Raw genomic sequence first — 16,804 nt, 5'->3', positions numbered from 1 at the left:
TGATTAGATACAGAGAACTCATTTGTAAATGCAGTCCTTGACTAAAGAAATGCAGCTCAAAACTTCAGATTTCTGAGAATACTAATTTGACCCATCCAAAAAAGTTTTAAACTCAGGCACAAATTTAGCAAAGTGAGTAGCATGATACCAAAAACTAATTTTTAAGAGGTTATGTACAAGCCTCCTTTTGCCTAATTCATTTGACTGATTGAGGACCTCCCACCTCCTTGGATTTCTGAAAGACTGACCCCAATTCACAAATCGCTTTATCGGATTCTTTCTTGGATTTATAAAACATTCAAGGATAAGCATGTAACTTGTGAAAGAATGAATCTTGAGGCCCACAAATCACATTATAAAACAGTCAGTGCTAATACAACACAAATATCTTTTTTTCCTCCAATCTAAGTTTATGAAAGTGCCTGCAGCTTTTATCATTGATAAAGTGGTTGATGAAGCTTGCCTAGTCAAGAAATATTTTCTAAAAGGCTTGATATGTAAAATGTTACTAGCTGTAAAAACAGCTGGGCATTTGTATTCACAAAACCAACAATATGAACTAAATAAAATATTATTCTGCTTAATTTAGTAGAGGATTGTACTGCTTTTGGTTCAGAGTCTACCATGTTGCTAAAAATTACCTTCTTTCATTACACATAACTGGGTTTGTTGGTTCTCTCATTAAGAATGATACAGTGTGATTGTAACAGAACGTGTAGCATAATTTTGCACTGTGTGTCAATCCAGAAGAATGAACAAATGCTCCAATGGACTGTAACATCTACTGCCAGCACATTTTGTTTATCTGCTGTATTTAAATTTTTTTTAAAATAAATTCCATCTAAATAAAATCTTGGTAAAATTATCATCAGCTAAAAGGTAATATTGATTCATACACCGTACCGACAAGAATCTGTTGGTAATTTAATACCATATAAAGTCTCTTTTGGTATAAGCTGTACATCAGTGTGTCTTCTGTCTTCCTGTTAATCAAATAATGCTTGTTTATTCCAAAGGCACAGGAGATTTGAATGTTACAGGGGTTGTCTTTTTACTTCCCTAAGCAACAGTACAGAATCATTTTTCCTGAATATTCATTATAGCCTTGGGCTAGATGAAGCTTTTAATCCTAACTACTCATTGCCAATGGGTAGATATACTAGAGGAAAAACAACTATTCACCTTTTTTTTCTAAATGATCACATGATAAGCTTAACTACAACCATAACTATGAGTATAAGTCCTCAGAAATTAAAGCAGCAAGTTGTCTACTGATTGCATTTGGCATCAGTAATGAGATGAATCCCCTGTCCTATCAGCCCCAAGGCAGATACATCCTGCATGTTTAAAAAGCAGTGTGAAAATGCTGTGCACAGAGTAGGTCACCTCTCCTTGTGTTTCATAGGAAAAAATTAAACCATGATGAGATTACCACAGAAATGTCTGGGTGCAGATTTTTAGAAATTTTTATTGTGACCTATTTTCAGTGTTCTTTCAGGGGCCTCATTTTTGCACTATCCTGTTACTGCACAATCTTTACACTGCATTCAGAACACTTTTCTGAGGTAGAGAATTACTATTATACCTGTTCAATAAATGGAAAGATGAGACTCAGATGGCCTGAGGTGCACCTCCACAAATCACCTTGCTTTGGTGCCCAGTTCTGCAGAAGTCATTTGCATAAGGACTTGAAAAGGTTTGTCTGGCAGAAAACCGCACTTAATTCTCTGGACTACCTTAAACCGTGACATACTTTACACCTTACCAACAGAAATATTTTTAATACTTGGATTTAAACAGATTTTCAGAGCATTGGAATTATGCAAAAGATAGAATTACAACTACTTTAGGGTAACAAACGTGTTTGTTAACTATGCAAACACTACTCGGGAAGCACATGTGTGAGTGCATGGACATCAACATGTGTGCATATATATAGAGAAAATACAAATAGCAGTCTGAAAGATGTCTTAAAAAACCTCAAACCTGGAATTTTCCCCAAGAACTTCTTAAGGAAGTTTAACACCCAGTAGAGCACATTAGTTGATCATGTCTAATTAGCACTACAGATAATGGACCATGTCTTGCAATCTTCAGGCTGTCCCTAAATAATGGTGGCAGTTCTGTCTCACTAAGAGCAAGACAAGGACTTGTACAGTTGTGGAAAGAATGAAAAGGCAGCTTTTCTCAGACCAAATCCTGACTCTGTACATGTATGAAGTCTTCATTACTTCTTCATTATAGACCTATTGGATTTATCACCACGTGTCACATTGATGATTTGTGTTGGTCCATTATTCTGACTCTGAGGATGGGAAGTTCTAGATGGCACAATGAGTGTTGCAAGATACAGCAAGACCTTGCATGTAAAGTCCTTAAACCTCATCCATCACTGACTACAATGACCTAAACAAAAAAGTTTCAGAAATTAAAATACTTTATCATATTTAATGCAAGAGTAAATTTAATCTTCCTCATACACGTCAAACCTTTGGTGGCCACAAGACTATTCTGATGTATATTTGTTGCCTATGAGTTTTATGGCTAAATGCATTATTTCAACATGTTTGCAATTTTAAATGCTGATAGTAAGTTACAGAGGACTTATTTTTTATTAATTTAGCACAGATGAAGCAGACATAAGTTTTCTTATGTGCAGATAGGCAAGGGTAGGTAAGTGCAACAACAGTGCATCCTTCTCATGGCAGATTTTCTTTCTGTACTGGCCCTTCAGACAGAAATCTTGTATTTTTTTGCATCTATTAGCATTGGAGAAATTTTTTATATGAAAAAATGTTCTACAGTTAACTTCTCATTCTGAGCAGTCGATAGAGTTTTCAAAATAGTACCCATAGCTATGGAAAAAGAGGGAGAGCTTTTATGATTACAAGAATGATGTATAAGAATAAGAATAAGCATAAGATGATGTATAAGCATAAGAATAAGAAAAGCTTTCTAGGTGAGAATTTGCAAGATTCTCTCTGTTAAATTCAATACATATACTACTCTCACTTTACTGTTTCATTCAACAATAGTCTACTAGGGAAGAGTTAAAGCTATCCTCAGTCAAATTGCTGTCTGATGGCCCAAGAGGACCCAAATGCATCCTCATCTGAAAAGCAAAAAAAAGGAGAGGAGGATCTTCCCCTATCTGCTGGTAACCTCCATGCAGCAGGTCAACTTTCTAGAGCATCCTACTCTCCCTCTGAACATTACAGTGGCACTACTGTAGCGTGGAAAGGCCGGGGCAGGACGCATTTGGAGAAGCTTTAGAAAGTGAGTAATGTTAATTTGGGTAGACCCCTCACTATTCAGTCCACTCTACTGGCTCAGTGTGTACCTGTGGATCTGCATCTTTTACAGAGATCCCATAAATGTAATGAGGATGTACTAGCCTGACAAGCTGTTAGTTTAAATGTGTCTATCCTGTACTTCTTGTCCAGAAAACCATTAGAAAATCATAACTTAAAAAAAAAAAAAAAAAAAAAAAACCCAACCCTAATAACAGGAAAAACCCAACTCTGTGTGTGAAGAACTATTCCTCTGCTATTCATTAAAATATGAAGAAAAAGTAGAAGTATGGGAATTCCACCTTAAAGCATTGCACATCAGTATCTGTAGCCTTCACCACTTATATATGTATATATTTATGTGTGTATTTTAATATTTACCCTTTACACCACTATCTCTTCTCCTTCCTCGTATGGGAGGCCCAAGACTGTCTTCATAAAACTGTCTCTCTCTAAACCTACACAAAATTTCCACAGTACCAAAACACAGAATTACAGTCAATCACTGTAGCAAGAGTCACCACTGCAGAATCTCATGGTTAGTTTTACTGCCTTCTTACACCCTAGAAAGGAGCGGTTTAAATTGTGCATTTGTCCCATTTCAAACTTAATTAAAGCTAACAATTTGTTTAAAGCCTGTCAAAATAAAGGAAGGATTTCCCAGGATAGAAGATGAATAACTCTCAGCTTCTCATCTAGAGTAAAAAATTCTTCCTCATTTCTCAGGAAATTTGACAGCTTTTGGTCAACATCTATTGACCGCAGCTGTCAAAAAGAAAGAAATGAAGCAGTTTAACCTAAGGCAGGAATAACAGTTTTCACAGTAGTATGTGAAGCTATCTATATATATTAGGAAAAAATTAAAAAACTGGCCTAAATTACATCAGAGGCTTGGGTTAGCCTGGTCAGCCTCACAAAAATGTAGCTGCTGCTTGAGAGCTTATATCTCTCCAGAAAGAATCCATGATGTGATGTGAAGTGAAACCAATGCCACACAATAAATTTTAGAGATAATGATAGAATTCAGGAATCTTTTCCAGTTAATACTGTATTGCTTTTTGTCATAAGATCTAAGATGTACTAGTTTAGCCAAAAAAAAACCCGAAAGAACCAACCCCCCCCAAATTCAAAATCTCATTAAATATCTTCTATAAAATGGTACAGGAAAATCCCTGTTCATTCAGGATAGCAATTCATCCAAAGATGAATAATTTCATATTTTGTTCTAGGAGAATAAAAATGTTTCATCCCACTTAAGCCTTCAGCTTTTATTAATTAATTTGCACTTTGAAACAAGAGGTCTTTTCAATGTGAAGGGAGGTTGTAGAGGTGGAGTTTTTGGAAGCATTTCTAAAAGATCAGAGATTCAGATGAGAAAAATTAAGCAAATTCCACATAGTTACCATTTCACTAAACTACCATAGCAACGATGTGCTCTGTGACTATTGTTCACTGATTTAATTCAAGGACATACTTATTTTCTACTCTCTTACACACTCTAAAATGCTCCTTTCTTTAAAAAAAGGCTTTTGAAACAAGTCTACTAAGTAAATGAAGACATTTATGTTGTTTTTACACAGCAAAATGTTCCCTTTATAATTTGAACAAAAACTGTAATATTTTTAAACTGAGAAGATATCATATGACTTATATAACTAAGCATGTCCTACTAGTGAAAGAAGCACATTTTTGCTTACAAAATACTGCATATTAAGATGTTGAAGTATAGCTTGGAAAATTACCATGCATTTTTGCAGACTACATTCATTCTTTTGGTTTTAGATTTATCAATTAGGCAAAAACATTACCACTTGAAAGTAAAGACATATTTTTATCTTTAAATTTAATTAAAAAAAAAACCCCAGCCTTACAGAGTAATGACTCCTGATTCATTATGTTTTTGCTAAAGTAAAAATCTAAGTGAGAATTGAGAGACCTGACTGAACTTTCTTTTTCCTGTGGTAAGTTATAAGAACTGAAAAACTCCTGTCACTTAGCTCCATTCCTAGATGCTTGGACTTTATTAATTTAAAGTAAAGCTGCAAGCAAGGTGTCAAAATTTGATCAGCTACTCTTTCAGATCTGTCACTGTGAGTTCCACTCGGGGGAGCCTAATTGAGATTCTCCTTTTCTTCCAGTGATACCAACGTGTCACTGGGCTAAATCAAGTCACTCTGGATGAGGTCCAGGTTTTGGGCATGGCTGAACTGAGAAGTCATAACTCTGAGACCCCGTTGATACTGAGCGAGGCAACAGTGGGCATTGAGAAAAGCCAACAAGAGACTGGGGCTCCTACTGCTCAAAGGAGTCACAGGCTCTCCTCAGACTGCTTTGAAAAACTGAAAGAACAAATTGGTGTACATAACAAAGAAACTTTAAAATCAAAAGCATATAACAAAATAAATCTTAAAAGACACATAAAGGGTTTCTATAGAATAAGAATTTCAATAAATGTCTCAATTTTAGCAGATCCCTTTCTCCCTTTTTTTCTTACTCTGCTTTGGTATCACAACTATTTCTCCCTATGTCAGCTCTTTAATTGTAACCTTTGAATGATGTTAAATGCCCAAGACAAATAAGCTTTGATTGCCTCACTTCATAAAAAAAAATTAGAAAAGTACCTTGTTACAGTGTTTCTTTATTGTAGTACTCACTGGAGCTGCACAAACGAATGATGCTTTAGGTATGTCAAAAACCAGACAAAAATAAGCCAAACAAAAAGAACCCACTCCAATGGGTTTTCACTTACCTAATCTAAAAGCTGCCAATTTTAACACAGGTCAGCATCCAAACTCAAGAATACATTTATCAAAGTGCTGTGTGGGAGATCCTCTATGGACACCTTATTAGCAGCATGGCACTCCTACACCCCTTCTGGATAATGCTGCACCTCATGACTGAAAACCCGTGTGCAGACAAGGTCAAAAATGAGCTGGAGGTTTTTGATTTACCAGTATAGGAAAGTAGAAAACATATATTTGTGTTTGGAGTAAGAACAGCAATTAGAGGGATGTCAAGATCATGCACAACTGAGACTTGAAAGGTTGGTTGCTGCCTTTAGTCAGCTTTGTAATTACTCCTTTTTCGAATTACAGAAAAGCTTTTTGTTTTCTCCCCAGCACAAAGAGGAAAATAACTGAATTTGTTTTGAAAACCAATTCTTCTCTCTCTGAAGATGGTTGAGCCATAGTGTTTTTCCTTATTCTGAATGTTTGGGTTTTGTTTCACTTGTTTTTAATTTGAAAATGTTATTCTAAGCAACACGAAGAATTGGTTTGTTTTTTTTTTTTCTTTCTAGTTTAAAAATGAACTATTAAGACATTTTATATTGCTCATAGTTACCTTACATGATAGGGAAAACAGTCCTTTTGCTTCATTACAATAGGTCTGTTAGAACTTTAGCAATGAGCATTTATAGCTATTGATTTTAATGCAATATTAAAGGCATTCAAGTCAGATGATTTTCTTTGGTTTCCAGAATAAAGATCACTAATAGTTGGCCTGAAAGGTTGATGCACGGTTGGCAGTCCAAATTACCAAATTGTTTGTTGCAATATCAACTGGCCTAAATATTCCAAGTCAAAAATACAAAACTGCACATTTACCATTAGTAAACTTCTTGGACACACTGGAAAGATTTATTTAACAGTGCTGGTCTACGCAAAGTGTTGACTAATAAAAATGCCTTTTTACCCCTGACAGAACAAAATATTTTATATTGGTTGCTTCTAGCCAGCCAAAATAATGTTTCTCATAGCACTGTAAAAAGTGGAATGCAGCATGATTAAATAATATTTCAGCTCTTTAGTTCATGCAGAGGTCACCTGCTAGAAGGCATAAGGGTTTGATTAGGTTTACGTCATACGTGAAATATTCTAAAGGGAAGCTCAGAACTCGAATATGTGAAGGCTGCAGCTACAAATAGCTTTCTCTTGTGGTCAGGTAGGCAAGCTCTGTCCTTTGCTATAATAATAAGGTAGAAAATACTAAATAATTGAGGAAAGCATAAACCTTTGAAACACAAAAAGGGAATTTAAAACCTATGCTCTGAGAATTTGCCACTCAGTTTTAAAATGGTCATCAAGTGGGCATATATTCAGATTTGGCTACTGTAAAAAGCAAGCTTCCCAGCAAACTAACTTTCCTAGGAGCCAAGGAAAAATTTAAAGAAATATGAGTCTAATCCTGAAAACTCTAGTGTAGGCAGTGAAGAGACAAGTTAATATATTGCTAATTAACTTTATCAAACACTGGCATAAAACTGAAACCATGGAAAGAAAAAATTACTAATGTGCATCAAGATAAAAAATATTAAAATATTTTATTTTATCTGCACAGTTATTTGCTGGTGATCACTTTGATTCCAGTAAATCCTGTCTAACAGATATCATGGTTACAAAAAACTGCAATGTTTCATGGTGCAATAACATATCCAAAGGCACATCAAAGGGCCTGGGCATTTGCTCAAGTTTTCTACATTTCCCTCTTCTGAAAACATCTCAGGGCATTAAAATACCATTTCAAGAACAAGTACAGGTTACTACTTGGTTTAAAATTTTAAAAAAAGGGTTGTTCCTTTATGGGAAGCACTCATTATATACTTCATTGCTGTTAGGCTACTGAAGTGTCATTAAAACAGTCAAACAGTGCCAGGTCACTGGTAAAGTGACCAGACTAACCTTCTCTGTGACATCTGTCACCCATAATGTGAATTTCAGCAGAAATGATTCTATCATAGTAAGATTGAAAATTAAGTGTAAATCCAAATAGCTTTCATGTCTTCGTGATTTTCAAGGAAACATAATCACTTTTACATTTGCTAAGGCATTCTGTAGAGAATGCCTTCCTTACATAAATATAAGTCACCACACATAATCAGTATTTCAAACCTTATTAACAGCCATAGCATGTCATTAAAAACTTTCAGCAAGTTGGTATGGCTGTTAACATTATTGCCGAATTTATAATCCCTTTTTATTTTCCATTTTGTCTTTTGAGTAATTCAATTAGAAATCCTTCAAAGCAATAACAGTGGATTAAATGTTGTCAAACCACAATACGAAATTACAGAATAGAGTTCTGATGATGAATTTATTAAACTTTGCATTTCAATTCATTTCTCCTTGAGTGTATAAAAAGCAGAATTCTTTAGACAAAACACCAATTAACTGTCGTACCTCATTATTAAGTATTGTCTCCTTTTAAAAGATAGAATACATGAGGACATAAAGGATGGATGAAAGAAATCCATTTAAATCACAACATTTAATTACACCTGAATCCCGCAATGGTGACAGAAAAAAAAATGAATACTCAGGTACTGAAGGAAGGTGAATGTCACTTACCCAGGAGTGACCATAAAGCCAGCAAGCTTTTCCTGCTCAGATTTCCAGTGAAATAGCTTATGAATAAATTTTTACTTTTAAAGCAACTCAGCAAAAGGGTTTGGTTTATGAGGAGAGTTCTGAAGAATGAAGAAATAGAGAAAGAAGAGACATCTGACAACAGAGAAGATTAAAAACCAATCCAAAGAGGTTAAACAACAAAACCAAATTATCATAAAGGAAGATGTTGGACCATGATCAGTGTGGGACCATGAACATAAGGCCACAAAACACATCTCCTGACTAGCTAAAAAGTGTGCTTATGTCTACATTTGTAGGAATTGAAGCAGGCAATCAGCTGCATCCCTTCTCCCTGCACATCCTAGCTTCCCTCCCAGCAAAACAATGCCCAGTACAGCACATCCCTGCACACACACACAGAGTAACAGCACCACTGCCTCAACCGAGAAATCCTTCTTTCTCAGGAACTGAATTTCTTGCTTCTGGTGAGCTTTTCCCTCAGTTGAACTACCAAGGCTCCTCTTCATATCCATTTGCTTGGGCAGCAGGCGATTTCCCTCCTCTCCCCAGTCACCCAGTTTTATGGAATTTGCCTTTGAAACACTTTGGACACTGAGAAACACGACTGAAAGAGGTCATTTGGTCAAGACATGCCCCAAAGCAAGAGAGGACAGTGGCAGATGCAAAGACACTGAGATCAGCTCGGATTATATTTGGAAGAACGAGCCAAAATGGATGACAGTGGCCAATGCAAGAGAACAAAAAGACACACAGGTCCTGAAACTCCACAGCAAACACCAACACGAACCTCACTCAGGCTGGTTTATACTGGATTTTGGGTGACAATGTCCACACTGCTGCTACAGCCCAGTGCAGCACCACTCTGCTGTACTTTGCATTAATTTGTAGCAATAACTGATATAGAAGAGAAGAGCAAGAACTAATACTGCCTGCAGGACTCAATGAATTATACTTAACCAGCATATTATTGTAGGCTGATAGTAGAATGTCACATGAACACAGATATAATCAAATTCTGTTTGGGGCATCATTTATTTAAAATACTTCAAGCTCCTTACTGGCAGAGCAACAGCGAATTAGCATGCTATGCTGTGCACTTCAATTAAAAAGCAGCCTCATCTTTCCCATTTCCAAGGTACAGCAGAGCAAATCTAATTGTGCCATGCAGTCAGCTCTCATCTTCACAGAGTAACCAGGGCTTTGGGGTTTTTTTCTTTTTGTTTTTGACAGATTTGTCATCCCCTGAATGAGGCAATGTAGGCTTTTATGAAACTTGCCTCCTAATTGCAGGCAATAAACATAAGCACAGCCAGCAGCAGACACTGTAGCAAGTACCACTGAAGCAAAATGAAAATAAAGGTAAGAAAAGAACCACAAAGCAAGTTCATTTTACATATTATCTGAATAGTTAAACCACCAGAATCTGGATTTCAATGCTCACAAGAGACATATATATTCCTTCTTCAATATAAACTAAAAAAAAAAAAAATCAAATCATTCCCCAAACCTAGGGCTTAAATGCTGAAATAGGCAAAGATTTTTTCTATTTTGAGGGTTAGAAGGTATGACTAATTAATGAGAAATAGTTATATGCCAGGATGCTATTAACTTTTGCAATATTTGCTTATAGCACTAAGGCTAAGATCTTTGAATATGAGATTAGTTGCTTTTGGCTTGAGACCTTGTTCATACTGATTATCTCACTCCAAGTGAACACCCAAGTCCTTTTATACAGCACTCATTTCTTATTCCTGGTACAAAGAATACAGTGCCTTTGGTGAGGAATTGAACACGGTGAATCCACAGAAATGGTTGTCTGAATGGACTCCAGGAGGGCAGGTACTGGAAGGTCCCACTTGGACTGGCACTAACACCACCACCATGATGTTGGCCACACCTTTGCCTGCCTGAGCCCTAAAAACTCCAGAGCTGGAGAGCACACAGCTCCACCAGACAACATATTCCTGATCTGCATCAGGGTATGTGTTAGGGTATCCTTTTCCTTGTACCTTGTTAGGGTATTCTTTTCCTAATGCACAATTTCAAACATTCAGCCTGCAATTTGGCCCTTGCTCTACCATCTGACATGACAGAGAATAATCATCTCTTTGTAGCTACTCTTGCAGCATCTTGTCACATCCTTTAGGTAGCTGTAAACTGCTCTTTCCTTCCCTCTGTGGTTTTTCGCTGCCCACTAGGCCAAGAGGACTCACTGATAATTTTGAAGACTTTTGCTATCACTTGTCCTAATCAATCTTGTTCTAATGCTTCTTGGGAGATGCACATTACAGCTCTTAGATGTGGGGTATCATCTAGCAGGAATGTAAAGTAAACCCAGATTACTGACTCTATTTAACTACACATTCTTGGCAGAGCAGGTGAAGAGACTTGTTGACCTTCAGAACAAAATCAAAAAGACAAACATTTATATTTGTTGGTTTCACATGACATACATGACATTAATAATTTTGAATATTCAATGCCACTTTTTAGAAGGATAAGTAAGAAAAAAAATTAAAACATCTTTGCATGGTTTCCAGTGAAGGACAAAAAGTGCACCACAAATACATCACAAGTTAGACATTGAAATATGAGTGCTACCATCTCACATGCTTGATTTATTATTTTCATAATTTTATGCTAAGATTACTACAGGATTGAACTATAGTGGGAAAGTGACACTGTCATTTTATAATAATCTGCTTTTCACCATGTTGTCTTTATGTTTACTATTAAATGTTTTGTACACATGGGTTATCTGATTCAAGGAAAATCTGTGCATTAGTGGTGGTAAATTTAATGACAAATTCTATTACAATTTTTAACGATATCCACTTTTATACCATTGCAGATTGTTACAAAAGAATACAAACCTTAACTTTATTATCATGAATCAGCATTAGTAAATATAATTGACATTTTATACAGAACCAGCTTTAAGTAACTTATTGGCAGCAATACAGATACCTCTTAATATTACCCTCTGGCTAGCTACGCTGTTTGGGCGCCTGAGTGTCTGCACTAATGACTTGGAATTAAAATCAAATAAAAGCTGAGAACTGTAATTCAGTATAAAACAAACAGCCATACTTAGTACCCATTTTTATATATATAATTTGGATATACCAGGATCCTTTTTAATTTGTGGTTGATATAAAACAGTGAAAGCGTTTGATACCAGGCAACAAAATAGGATAGAGAAAAACAAATCTGATGTTCCCAGATTTCTACACTTACCCTGTGGGCACACCATAGGAATTGGAATGAGAAGAAAAAGTAGACAGTGTAATTAACCTTTCCTTTCCCTTTTTTTTTTAACAACAACAAAAAGGCAGAACATGTTAGACATTATAAATAGTAAAAAAGACACATTTTTCTGCATTATTCTTCATCTCAGCAATTTCTGTAGTTTCTTGAGGATTTAATGTGCTTAGGCATGAAAGAGACCTAATCCTTGAAAAAAATTCCTATGAAGACATGGATTATGTTATCAAAAAGATTTAAGAAAACCTGCTTCACTGTACAACCAGGAAAGCTGCTCTGCCTCTCAAAGCCTCATGCCCTGACTTCCAGATATCGAGTGGTGGTTTTTTTCTCAGAGCATATCTGAGCCCTGTCTTCCCCACACCACCTATGTGTATGTGTATGTGTATGACCTATTTGACTTCACCTCTGGAGGGCGGGGGGGGAAACAACTAGAATACCAAAATACTATCTCGTACTTTTGTGTCTTCTGATGGGGTCTCCAGGGGCTACCGTGCATGGAAGCCCCCAGAAGGGCTACTGATAAATCTTGTTGCACATATCATTACTTAATCCAGTTTATCCCCACCCTTTGCTTCAATAATCTACATTTAAAATCACTACAATTCAATTTTAGCCAACTCTGAGGAAGAACATCAGGATCTGGCTCGCTAAACATGGCTTGTTTTATTCACTCATTCATTTAAATAAGTTGATTCTTTTCTGAGCTCTCATTTTGATAAGACAAATAAGAAAACACAGGAAAATGTTTAGGCAAGAGTAGTATATATGAAACATTCCAAGGAATATCCATACTGTATGGGAAAGACAGAAATGTTATTATTATAAAAGCATACATGTATATGTAAAGAAATCTTTTTTCTTTATGGATCTGATCTCCTCCATGGAGAGTCACAAATCCACACAATAGCCCTGAGTGCTCAGATTTTGCATTTGCTTCTCTGATTTTACAATAGCTGAAAGATATGTAAAAACTCATGTAGCCAGACAGCTCCCTACTGACTACACATCTAAGCAACTTCACATGCATACATTACTCCAACCACTGAAAGCCAGAAATAACACATACATAAAAAAAATAAAAAAACCCCATGCTTGAAAGGAGCCTGTTTCAGTTTGGAACCTCCAGGGCTCTCCCTGACCAGGCTGCACCTTCCACAGTGTCCTGCCTTCTCAGGCAGGGACACACCAAACTACTGAGTTATGCTCTGAAGACTGAAGGGAGGGAATTTCTTCAACAACTTATAAACATGGCTAAAATAGCAATTTGTTTTTGAATGTAATTCAGGGAAAAAATTAATAATAACTATTACTGTTTTGCTACTGCTATCATGGAGGGCTTTTATGATTCTCTCCCATTTTAATCACAACTTCAGTAAATGACCACTGGCCATAAAAAGCATCCAGATTACTTTCATTGAAAATAATAATCTACAGCACGGACCAGATTGACATAATTTTGTTCACAGAAAACAATAAAATGCCCAGAGCACCGTGCCTGACAGTATTGCTATGATAAAGCTATGCTTGAAGTGTGTCCACTTGAAGTGTTGCACTGATTACAGTTCCTAGTGCCTCCCTAGTTTCAGAATGGGAATGGTTTAGTTACCCAACTACATCTCAGGTCTTCTAAATTTTGTGGTTAACTGGGCAAGGGAGGATGAATTAAGATGCTTACTAGCCCTCTACAAAGGGGTCAGGTGAACAATAATATGTCAGCTTTAGGGTATATAATCATGATTCCCATTCTGCATCCCCTTCATCCTCTTCTTCTCCCTGTCCCCAAAATGTATTAAGATGGGAAATCAAACAGGCTTCATAATTTGGAAACTTTGATGGTCAAACTCTAGAAAATCTCTCCTGGTAGACTGTGAACCAAGATTTTTCAAAGACTTTCAATTCACTATATTTGGGCATTTTTCAGAGCCAAAACAAATTTCAAGGCATGACCAAAACATGCAAAAATCTACAAACTTCAAAAGGATATTAGTATGAGAATGACGGTTTGTATGTGTGTATTTTCTTTTCATGGCCAAAACAACACACATTCTCCTAACTGAAGTCATGGGGTGTACTGATAAACCCTGCAACAGATTTCTGCATGGCAGAGACATCAGGCATGGATAATTCCAATCTCAACCGTATAAACCAGCAAATCTATAGTAACAGAACACAGGCCATTACAAGAGAAGGTGTTAACTGTACACAGTACTACCAGAATGTATGGACTCTTCTGTGATTCTGAAATACAGTTGGGCTCATATGTTAAAAACTGTGAAATGAAATGTGTGTATATCTCATGTTCTTCAAAATCATTACAGATATATGCAGTAATTACTAGCTTGTGATTTAAAAGACATCTACAGGGCACTGAAATGGAAATCAACAAATTCTGTCTAAGTGCTTTTTTGAAATTATTTGTTTTCATCATATTCCTTGTCAAATACATAATGCATTTTTGTTCTCAGCAAAACTAAGCATTTTGTACATTCTCAGCTTCTTTTTTTCTTTCTTTTCCTCTCATCAATAAATATTTAAACACATTCAACCTAAAAATCTCAAGCTGGTAATCTGCAGCTTGCGTCTTGCCCCCTGAGGTGTAACTATCAATGTGGCAGTGCAGGATTGCTGGAGAGACACTAAATAGATTGTGGTTACAGTCCTACCTGCCCACAGGCCAGTCCCATGCCTCGCTCCCCCATACCATGAGGACATGATAAATTTAACTCCAGCGCATCAGCACCAGCAACCTATAAAACACGTGGAAGGACAAAAAATGAAAAATAAATTTCAAGTAATATACTCTTTCCTGTAGCATTTACTGTTCATGTTAAATAGATTTCTTCAGACATTTGACTTATTTTTCTTTTCTAAGAAAAAAAGCTATGATACCCTAGAAAAGAAGCACGTTGATCATTAGAGAGAAAAAACTTCAAAAAACTGATATGGTTTCCAGAGATTCTTAAGGAATTAGAGTAAAAAACAAAATAAAAAGATACGAGCAGAATAAAGAGTTGGTTCTGGAAAATGTTAAAAAATTAAATGCAATTACAGGGCCTAAGAGCAGCACTAAGAGTTTTGGCAGGCAATGTTACACAGGTGCTGCTGTGCTCTGAAGAACTGTAACTCAGTAATGTTTCCTTTTTGCTTTAATGGATTCAGTCTCCAGATTTTCTGCAGGCACCTGTACTCTGCCATAGCTTTTGTCATTAAGTAAATTTGTTTCTAAAGAACAAGAGGTTAATAAAAAAAAGTCTATACAAACATATTAGTCATGCTAATTCCTGTTCATCGCCCTCTATTAGTTACAATTAAAAGGGGAAGGAGCCGAGCTGTCCGAGGGCAGCACACAGACATGTTCCTCTTCCTTTCTGAACTGCTCTGGCCTGACACGAACATCTTTCCTGTTGCCTTCCAGTGGCTCTAACTAGGGTTTTGTTCTGCATCTGCATTTTGTTTTGCTTATTGAACTGGAGTAACTTTGCCTGCTGTGTGGCCATGGTTCAGCAGCTCCCCAAGTGCGTGAGCAGGGAGAAGCCATCCATCACTCCCAGGAACCCTCCCCGCTCGGGCTGGCTCCCACAGCCTGGCCATGCCGGGGCTGTCGGCCTCCCTGACAAGCTGACCTTTTGGATGAATAGGTCGTCCTCCTGCTGAGACACTGTGCTACCTTCTGGGGCTTCTGCTCTTGTGAAAGCCACATCCATTACCTCCCAGGCAGGATCCTACGCGTGCGATTAAACATCCCTGCTCTTCAGCTGCGCATTCCAGGGCGCCCCAAACTAGTGCTGCTCTCCACAGGGCAGACACCAACAACTACCCAGAAGAGTGTTCTATCACATAGGTTACACATCATTGACTGCATTTAGAGAAACACTTCTTTTCTAAAGGGGTGACATAAATACAAGCACAGATTGGAAATAAGTGCCTTAAAGTTGGGCAGCAGTACTACCGGATTAAAGAAACAGGAGCAAAGGCAGAGTAAAGCCATTCTTCCTGATCAGTTTAAGTGTGGCACTGCTTCTGTCAAGCATAGATTCCAAAATATGATTTCATGGTCAATTAGGTAAATACAGGTATAAATTGAAATAGTGTTGAAGATCACGAAGCTAACTACTGAAAATGTTTAATTTCACTTCCCTAAGTCCCCAAAGTGACTTTTTTCCTCATAGGTTTAAAATGCTCAAAGAAAACTGAGAAGTGTCACCCTACATAACCACAGGAGGGCTTAGGACACTGAATAAAGCAACAATGATGTTGAAACATTCTGCCATATAAAAACACAAATTCAAAATATCCACATCTCTATCTATACATATATAAAAGCATATTTATAATTTAAACATTTAAATCTGAGGTAGTGCTAGCAATAATGACGCAGTAATTTTTTTCTTTGCTCAAATTTGTTAATGCTATGCTTTTAATTTCCTCTAGATACTTTATGTGGAAAACAGGCTTTAATTTAAACGTAAAAACTTTGCTTTCCATTCAGATATAGACACCCTTCTGAATGAAATTAGTGCAGTCCTGATAAGTATTTCTTATACTACTTCCTATGGACACAGGTACATGTTATTAAATAGTTTTTTCCTCAAATTGAATAGAAATTTCGGGTGCATTGTCTGTTTGCATTTCTGTAAGATTGCATTTATATTATAGAAAGCCTGCTGACTGCTATTATATATGCTGACTTTCTCAGCTATCATTTTTGAAAGTCTGTATTAAAACTAGAATAGCATTAAATGAGCCCTTTATACTTTAAATATTCAAGAGTTTTATATTCAAAATTTCTTCTGGTGCTGTCAAACTAGTGCGCCTCTAGGCAAGGTAAGATCAAGTTGGGCTCTCAAAGGTAGAATTAAATTTTATCAGGGCATCTGTCAT

General features: G+C 36.6%; 1 protein-coding gene across 10 annotated transcripts in view; it reads right to left on the bottom strand.

The window, feature by feature from the left end:
- Positions 1–16,804, bottom strand: part of DPYD (dihydropyrimidine dehydrogenase) — a 331,722-nt gene that overhangs the window by 88,831 nt on the left and 226,087 nt on the right. For 7 of the 10 annotated variants that reach the window (XR_013183268.1, XR_013183269.1, XR_013183267.1 and 4 more), the window contains exon 16: positions 14,587–14,670. Coding sequence is in view for 4 of the 10 variants with exons in the window: in XM_054638674.2 (XP_054494649.2) it covers positions 14,587–14,670 (84 nt within the window). In the remaining 6 variants the exon portion in view is untranslated. Of the gene's footprint in view, positions 1–8,635; positions 8,755–14,586; positions 14,671–16,804 lie in introns of those variants that run through there. The other 3 variants (XR_013183271.1, XR_013183270.1, XR_013183272.1) reach the window with 2 other exon arrangements.

Source organism: Agelaius phoeniceus, chromosome 8 (assembly GCF_051311805.1).
Source record: "Agelaius phoeniceus isolate bAgePho1 chromosome 8, bAgePho1.hap1, whole genome shotgun sequence".
Classification (NCBI taxonomy): domain Eukaryota; kingdom Metazoa; phylum Chordata; class Aves; order Passeriformes; family Icteridae; genus Agelaius; species Agelaius phoeniceus.
The sequence above is the reverse complement of the archived record's forward strand: the minus strand, read 5'-3'. Positions and strand labels throughout refer to the sequence as shown.